This window comes from Sander vitreus, chromosome 5 (genome assembly GCF_031162955.1).
Source record: "Sander vitreus isolate 19-12246 chromosome 5, sanVit1, whole genome shotgun sequence".
Lineage (NCBI taxonomy): Eukaryota > Metazoa > Chordata > Actinopteri > Perciformes > Percidae > Sander > Sander vitreus.
Window position 1 is genome coordinate 37,500,980 of NC_135859.1, and position 7,500 is coordinate 37,508,479.

The 7,500-nt window shown below is 46.4% G+C and overlaps 1 protein-coding gene across 2 annotated transcripts in view; it reads left to right on the forward strand.

The window, feature by feature from the left end:
* Nucleotides 1-7,500, forward strand: part of chek2 (checkpoint kinase 2) — a 16,270-nt gene that overhangs the window by 4,520 nt on the left and 4,250 nt on the right. For both annotated transcript variants that reach the window (XM_078251697.1, XM_078251696.1), the window contains exons 6-12: nucleotides 209-305; nucleotides 2,753-2,806; nucleotides 2,922-2,986; nucleotides 3,856-3,955; nucleotides 4,077-4,163; nucleotides 6,097-6,254; nucleotides 6,412-6,527. In XM_078251697.1, the coding sequence (XP_078107823.1) occupies nucleotides 209-305; nucleotides 2,753-2,806; nucleotides 2,922-2,986; nucleotides 3,856-3,955; nucleotides 4,077-4,163; nucleotides 6,097-6,254; nucleotides 6,412-6,527 (677 nt within the window). The remainder of the gene's footprint in view (nucleotides 1-208; nucleotides 306-2,752; nucleotides 2,807-2,921; nucleotides 2,987-3,855; nucleotides 3,956-4,076; nucleotides 4,164-6,096; nucleotides 6,255-6,411; nucleotides 6,528-7,500) is intronic.

Sequence of the window (7,500 nt, forward strand, 5' to 3'; positions counted from 1 at the left end):
GTGTGTGTGTGTGTCTCTGTGTGTGTGTGTGTGTGCTGTGTGTGTGTGTGTGTGTGTCTCTGTGTGTGTGTGTGTGTGTGTGTGTGTGTGTGTGTGTCTGTGTGTGTGTGTGTGTGTGTGTCTGTGTGTGTCTCTGTGTGTGTGTGTGTGTGTGTGTGTCTCTGTGTGTCTGTGTGTGTGTGTGTGTGTGTGTGTGTGTGTGTCTCAGAGGAGTGTGCGGAGAAGTTAAACTGGCCTTTGAGAGATCATCATGCAGGAAGTTTGCCGTGAAAATAATCAACAAGAAGAACTTTCAGTCTGAAGGGGTGAGTCCTCCCATCTGCTCTCTGATTGGCTCAGAGCTGTGTGTGTTGAGGCTGGAAGGGAAACAGTTACGTTCAGACACCAAAACGACTTGTTAAGTTTAGGAAAAAGATGAAAACACTCTTGAGGAACGAACACGTGTTTCCTGGGTGAAAGTATTGAAATAATAGTTATATTAGACTAGATTTTGCGAGATTTAGCATAATTTAGCGTAACTTCATAGCCTAGAAATCTAGACCCCCCAGCGGCAGCAGATGTAATCTGCAGCCAGGGTCGTCTGGCAACTCTCCGTTGGCTTGGGAGCTGGAAAAACCAAACTCTGGTCAGGCCAATCACATCGTGTATAGAGTCGGTGGGCGGAGCTTAACATAATGACAGCAGAGCTGCGACGGTTCGGCGTGAATTCCCAAGGGGGTCAGCTTCGCTTCAGAGCTCGAACCTCCTATGGAGCCATGTGGATGCTACCAAGCCATCACCTCCCGTTAGCATCCCGTTAGCATCCCGTTAGCATCCCGTTAGCATCCCATTGACTGCCATTCATTCTGACGTCACTTTGACAGAGAATACCTTTACATCTGAAGCGTTTAAAGACTCTATTTGTCCGTTGTTTATTTCTAAAGAAACACGACAATGTATAAAAGGCTCCATTACCTTGTAGCTCACGTTATGGCTCCGTAGCAGACGTTTTTATAACAATAGGCTAACGATTGGGTCATAACCACGAGACTTCCTGTCTCATAGTAGAGGAGTTACCGTATAGTACAGGAGAAGCTCTCAGGCAGTTTGGACTTCCATCAGCTGTTTAAGTGTAATGACTAATGTTAACTATCATTTTAGTGATCAATAATGAGCCTGTGTCTATGTTATCTCCTTACATATACCTACGCTCTCCGTCTCTGCTAGATTGGGAATGATTGAGATTTCTCTTGGCACAGCTACCAGAAGACTTCCAACTTTCAGACAGGTTGCTCACGTCACATCTACGTCTTCAAGCTCAGTTGGAGGCTGCTCAGTAACGCTCAGCCATCACCGGGAAAGAGCTTCTAATGTCCTTCACTGGTCTCCGTCCAGAGACACGGGACCTGTTGGTCCATTCTTATATAGTGTCTATGTGAATTCCCTGCTACTTGAAAACAAAGAAGATGGCTGCTGCTGCTGGCGAACAGCGGTCTTTGGAATCGGCTTTGGCCACGACTCTGGAAGACTTGGAGTTCAGCTTTTCTTTGAGAAAAGAACAAAGAACGGCCCTGAAGTCATTCTTAAAAAGGAAGATGTGTTCAGAGTTTAAAGTGTAATCTATCAACTAGCGTTGCTGTGGTTGGTTGTAGCGCTATCCTATGGACCTTCTTCCCAGCAGACATGTTGACTTGTCATAGTAGGAAGAGCCCAGCTGAGACTGATCACCTTAACGATGGCTCAGTGCCATCTAGTGTCCCAGTGAGATATTTCAGTGAGTCAGCATGAACAACACCAGGACCTCTGCTAAGTGGAACGCAGCCATCATTAATGGTTATAACACACCTGTGCTGTTCCTACTCTGACATGTCAACATGTCTGCTGTGAAAAAGGTCTATTGCGTACAGAGGGAATTTGAAAGACAACCGTTTATCCCGCCCCTCGGATTGAGGCCTGCCAATGGTGAGTTCCCAGACAGAGTCATACATGCATTTATTACATCCCGTTTAGACTACTGTAACTCTTTGTATGTTGGATTGGATCAGTCATCCCTTCGTCGGTTACAGTTAGTCCAGAACGCAGCAGCTCCACTTTTAACCGGGACCAAAAAGCGTGACCACATTACACCGGTTTTGGCCGCACTCCGCTGGCTTCCTGTTTGTTTCAAGATCTTAAATGGGTTGTCGCCTTCTTATTTATCGGAGCTCTTACATGTCCACACACCTGTCAGAGCACTGAGGTCGTCCAATCAGATGCTCCTCCATGTGCCCAGATCCAGGTTAAAAAACAAAGGTGATCGAGCCTTTTCATTGGCTGCTCCAAACCTCTGGATTAGTCCACCTATTCATGTAAGAACATCTCGGACCATTGAAACGTTCAAGGCCTTGCTTAAGACCCATTACTATGCATTGGCTTTCAATTCAAGTTGAGCTTTGATATCTTGACCTTTTTCTACTGTTGGTTATTTAGTATTGTATATTGTGTTTTGTTTGTGTATATTATCTCTTTGATTTTGGACCTTGTTAAGCACTTTGGTCAACTATGGTTGTTTTTAAAGGTGCAATATAAATAAAACTGAACTGAACAACATCTGGATGGGTGGGTCTGGCTTGTCAGGCTAGTAACTTCCATCCGCAGCTGTATTTCCTTGCAGCCTCTAGGCGTCTGTGATGTAGCAGACGTTATAAATATTAGACTCTGTGACGTTCCTCTGCACCAATGGCAGGCCGGGATGGTGACGATGTGTCTGTTTGTTTGTTTGGTCCAATCACAGACAGCGACGAGAAATGCACAGACTGAGATCGAGATTCTGCAGAGAGTCGACCACGTGAGTTTGACACCACAGAAGAAGAGACAGGATTACACTATTAATAAGCAATAAGAATAATATTAATAGTAACTCAACCGATGTTATCTTCTCCTTGTCTCCTTGTCCCCTGCAGCCGTGTCTCATTAAAACGGAGGACTTCTATCAGACGGAGGACAGTTATTACATTGTGTTGGAGCTGTGAGTTACAGTTAAAGCTGCTCTTTCCATCACCAAACCCACCAGACTCCATGTAAATAATCAGGACTTTTATCATCGTAAAACACACTTCATTCAAAGTGGACAGAAACTAAATCAAACTATCAAAAGCCGTCTTGGTTCATCTTTCCACTGTTCCAACAATCACCACTCTGGTTTGGTTGAAATAAACCCTTAATTCACCCATTTACATGTGGAAATATGCTGGCTCTATACACGCTAAAAGTCCTGATTATTTACATGGAGTCTGGTGGAGATATGCTGGCTCTATACACGCTAAAAGTCCTGATTATTTACATGGAGTCTGGTGGAAATATGCTGGCTCTATACACGCTAAAAGTCCTGATTATTTACATGGAGTCTGGTGGAGATATGCTGGCTCTATACACGCTAAAAGTGCTGATTATTTACATGGAGTCTGGTGGAAATATGCTGGCTCTATACACGCTAAAAATCCTGATTATTTACATGGAGTCTGGTGGAAATATGCTGGCTCTATACACGCTAAAAGTGCTGATTATTTACATGGAGTCTGGTGGAAATATGCTGGCTCTATACACGCTAAAAGTCCTGATTATTTACATGGAGTCTGGTGGAAATATGCTGGCTCTATACACGCTAAAAGTCCTGATTATTTACATGGAGTCTGGTGGAGATATGCTGGCTCTATATACGCTAAAAGTACTGATTATTTACATGGAGTCTGGTGTAGTTTGGTGATGGTGATTTCGGGGCTGTTTCATGTTAAACTAAAATGACCTTACTCTTTAACTAAAAGGCAAAAACAGCCCTTTTTCTGTCTGTCTCCTCACCTGTCTCTCCCTCTCTGTCCGTCTGTCTGTCTCTCTCAGGATGGAGGGAGGAGAGTTGTTCCACAGAGTTAAGTCTCAGCAGCAGCTCGACGAGTCTGTTGCCAAACTCTATTTCTATCAGATGCTGAGAGCGGTCAAGGTGAGACAGAAACACTGTCGCTACGGTAACCACCACACACCTGAGTCCTCTGTGTATATGTGTGTGTGTGTATGTGTGTGTGTGTGTGTGTGTGTGTGTGTGTGTGTGTGTGTGTGTGTAGTACCTCCACAGTAAAGGGATCATCCACAGAGACCTGAAACCAGAGAACATCCTGCTGTCCTCGCAGGACAACGAGTGTCTCATCAAGGTAACACATCATCATCATCATCACCTTCATCACAGCTACAGTTAAAGGCACTGACACGCCAAGCCAACTGTGGCGTCGCCTCACATCGCCCTGCGTCACATTTGTCTTGGCCAAAAATTAGCACCTGAACACACCGCAGAGACTCCAGCCGACTACAGCCTAGTACCACATACGTTCTGCGCCTGCGTGAGAGGAAATAACTCTCCACACCAGCAGGCGGCAGTAGGGAAACCAGATACAAACGATGCTATGATACCTACAACTAAACATGCTCAGACTCCATTTTCAGGAGCTGTGAGAAGATCTCCGTTAGGAATTACGTAATGAAATGGCCTAGGCCTGTAGGTAATACATGTTACCTAGACCTGCAGGTAATACATGTTACCTAGACCTGCAGGTAATACATGTTACCTAGACCTGCAGGTAATACATGTTACCTAGGCCTGCAGGTAATACATGTTACCTAGACCTGCAGGTAATACATGTTACCTAGACCTGCAGGTAATACATGTTACCTAGACCTGCAGGTAATACATGTTACCTAGACCTGCAGGTAATACATGTTACCTAGACCTGCAGGTAATACATGTTACCCTGACCTGCAGGTAATACATGTTACCCTAGACCTGCAGGTAATACATGTTACCTAGACCTGCAGGTAATACATGTTACCTAGACCTGCAGGTAATACATGTTACCTAGACCTGTAGGTAATACATGTTACCTAGACCTGCAGGTAATGCATGTTACCTAGACCTGCAGGTAATGCATGTTACCTAGACCTGCAGGTAATACATGTTACCTAGACCTGTAGGTAATACATGTTACCCTAGACCCTGCAGGTAATACATGTTACCTAGACCTGCAGGTAATACATGTTACCTAGACCTGCAGGTAATACATGTTACCTAGACCCTGCAGGTAATACATGTTACCCTAGACCTGCAGGTAATACATGTTACCTAGACCTGCAGGTAATACGTGTTACCTAGACCTGCAGGTAATGCGTGTTACCTAGACCTGCAGGTAATACGTGTTACCTAGACCCTGCAGGTAATACATGTTACCCTAGACCTGCAGGTAATACATGTTACCTAGACCTGCAGGTAATACATGTTACCTAGACCTGCAGGTAATACATGTTACCTAGACCTGCAGGTAATACATGTTACCTAGACCTGCAGGTAATGCATGTATAGTGTAGCCTAAATTTCCGAGGCAACCTCAGTGATTTGACCGTGATTAACCAAACGTGCTACAGGGGGGGCAAAGTCTGATAACTTTAGACAACATAGGGAACCAAACGGGAGCGGGACGGGATTCAGGAGTCTTTCTCTCGGGATTTTGCAGGATAGGATTTTTTTTTGGGAGGGGGGCAGTCACGTGATCGGGATGTGACGGTACCATATTGTTAAATTTAAATCATTTTTAATTAAAAAACCCATAAAAGAGCCTTTCTTTGATGTCATTTTTCAGTTTTTCAAGAAGAATCAGTTTAGGAATCGATTTGGCATCAGAATCGTAAAAATCCAAACTGTACCCAACCCTACCTGGGAGACGGATAACAGGCTGTCCCTCTCCTGGCTGTCCTTCGTTGTCTCAGCAGAGAAGTCTCCCTGTGGGGGGACTGAGCCCCAATTTTATAATACTAAAATCCACTATGATTTTACCATGATATGGTCGTGAAGTTGGTAATATGTTTCATTCTAGGTCGTCGTTTCTAAGTATTGTTTTAGCACCGGTACCCAACCTCTGTGTGTGTGTGTGTGTGTGTGTGTGTGTGTCTGTCTGTGTCTCTCTGTCTGTCTATCTGTCTGTCTGTCTGTGTGTCTGTCTGTCTGTGTGTGTGTGTGTGTGTGTGTGTGTGTGTGTGTCTGTCTGTCTGTCTGTCTGTGTGTCTGTGTGTGTGTCTGTCTGTGTGTGTGTGTGTCAGGTGACAGACTTCAACCAGTCCCGGATCCTGGATGAGTCCCTGCTGATGAGGAGTCTGTGTGGGACACCGTCCTACCTCGCTCCTGAAGTCTTCACGTCCACGTCGGGATACGGGCTGGCCGTGGACGCGTGGAGCCTTGGAGTCCTGCTCTTCGTCTGGTAGGCTCGCTCCTGTCTCACCCTCCGCCTGCCTGTCTGTCTGACAGCTTCTTCTTTCTTTTAGGCTTCTTTAAATGTACATTCACCTGTCAAATACATTCAAATTGTCAAAATGTCTCTAACCTGTCTGTCTGTCTCTAACCTGTCTGTCTCTCAGTCTGGGTGGTTATCCTCCGTTCCATGAAAACTTCAGCCGCCAGTCGATCACGGAGCAGATCATCCGCGGAGAGTTCACCATGGTGCCGTCCAAGTGGAGACACATCTCTGACCCAGGTACACACTACGGGACACCTGAACACATCTCTGACCCAGGTACACACTACGGGACACCTGAACACATCTCTGACCCAGGTACACACTACGGGACACCTGAACACATCTCTGACCCAGGTACACTACGGGACACCTGAACACATCTCTGACCCAGGTAAACACTACGGGACACCTGAACACATCTCTGACCCAGGTACACTACGGGACACCTGAACACATCTCTGACCCAGGTGAACACTACGGGACACCTGAACACATCTCTGACCCAGGTACACACTACGGGACACCTGAACACATCTCTGACCCAGGTGCACTGGGACACCTGAACACATCTCTGACCCAGGTACACTGGGACACCTGAACACATCTCTGACCCAGGTGAACACTACGGGACACCTGAACACATCTCTGACCCAGATGAACACTACGGGACACCTGAACACATCTCTGACCCAGGTACACACTACGGGACACCTGAACACATCTCTGACCCAGGTAAACACTACGGGACACCTGAACACATCTCTGACCCAGGTACACACTACGGGACACCTGAACACATCTCTGACCCAGGTACACACTACGGGACACCTGAACACATCACTGACCCAGGTACACACTACGGGACACCTGAACACATCTCTGACCCAGGTACACACTACGGGACACCTGAACACATCACTGACCCAGGTACACACTACGGGACACCTGAACACATCTCTGACCCAGGTACGGGACACCTGAACACATCTCTGACCCAGGTACGGGACACCTGAACACATCTCTGACCCAGGTGAACACTACGGGACACCTGAACACATCTCTGACCCAGGTACACACTACGGGACACCTGAACACATCACTGACCCAGGTACGGGACACCTGAACACATCTCTGACCCAGGTACGGGACACCTGAACACATCTCTGACCCAGGTACGGGACACCTGAACACATCGGGACACCTGAACACA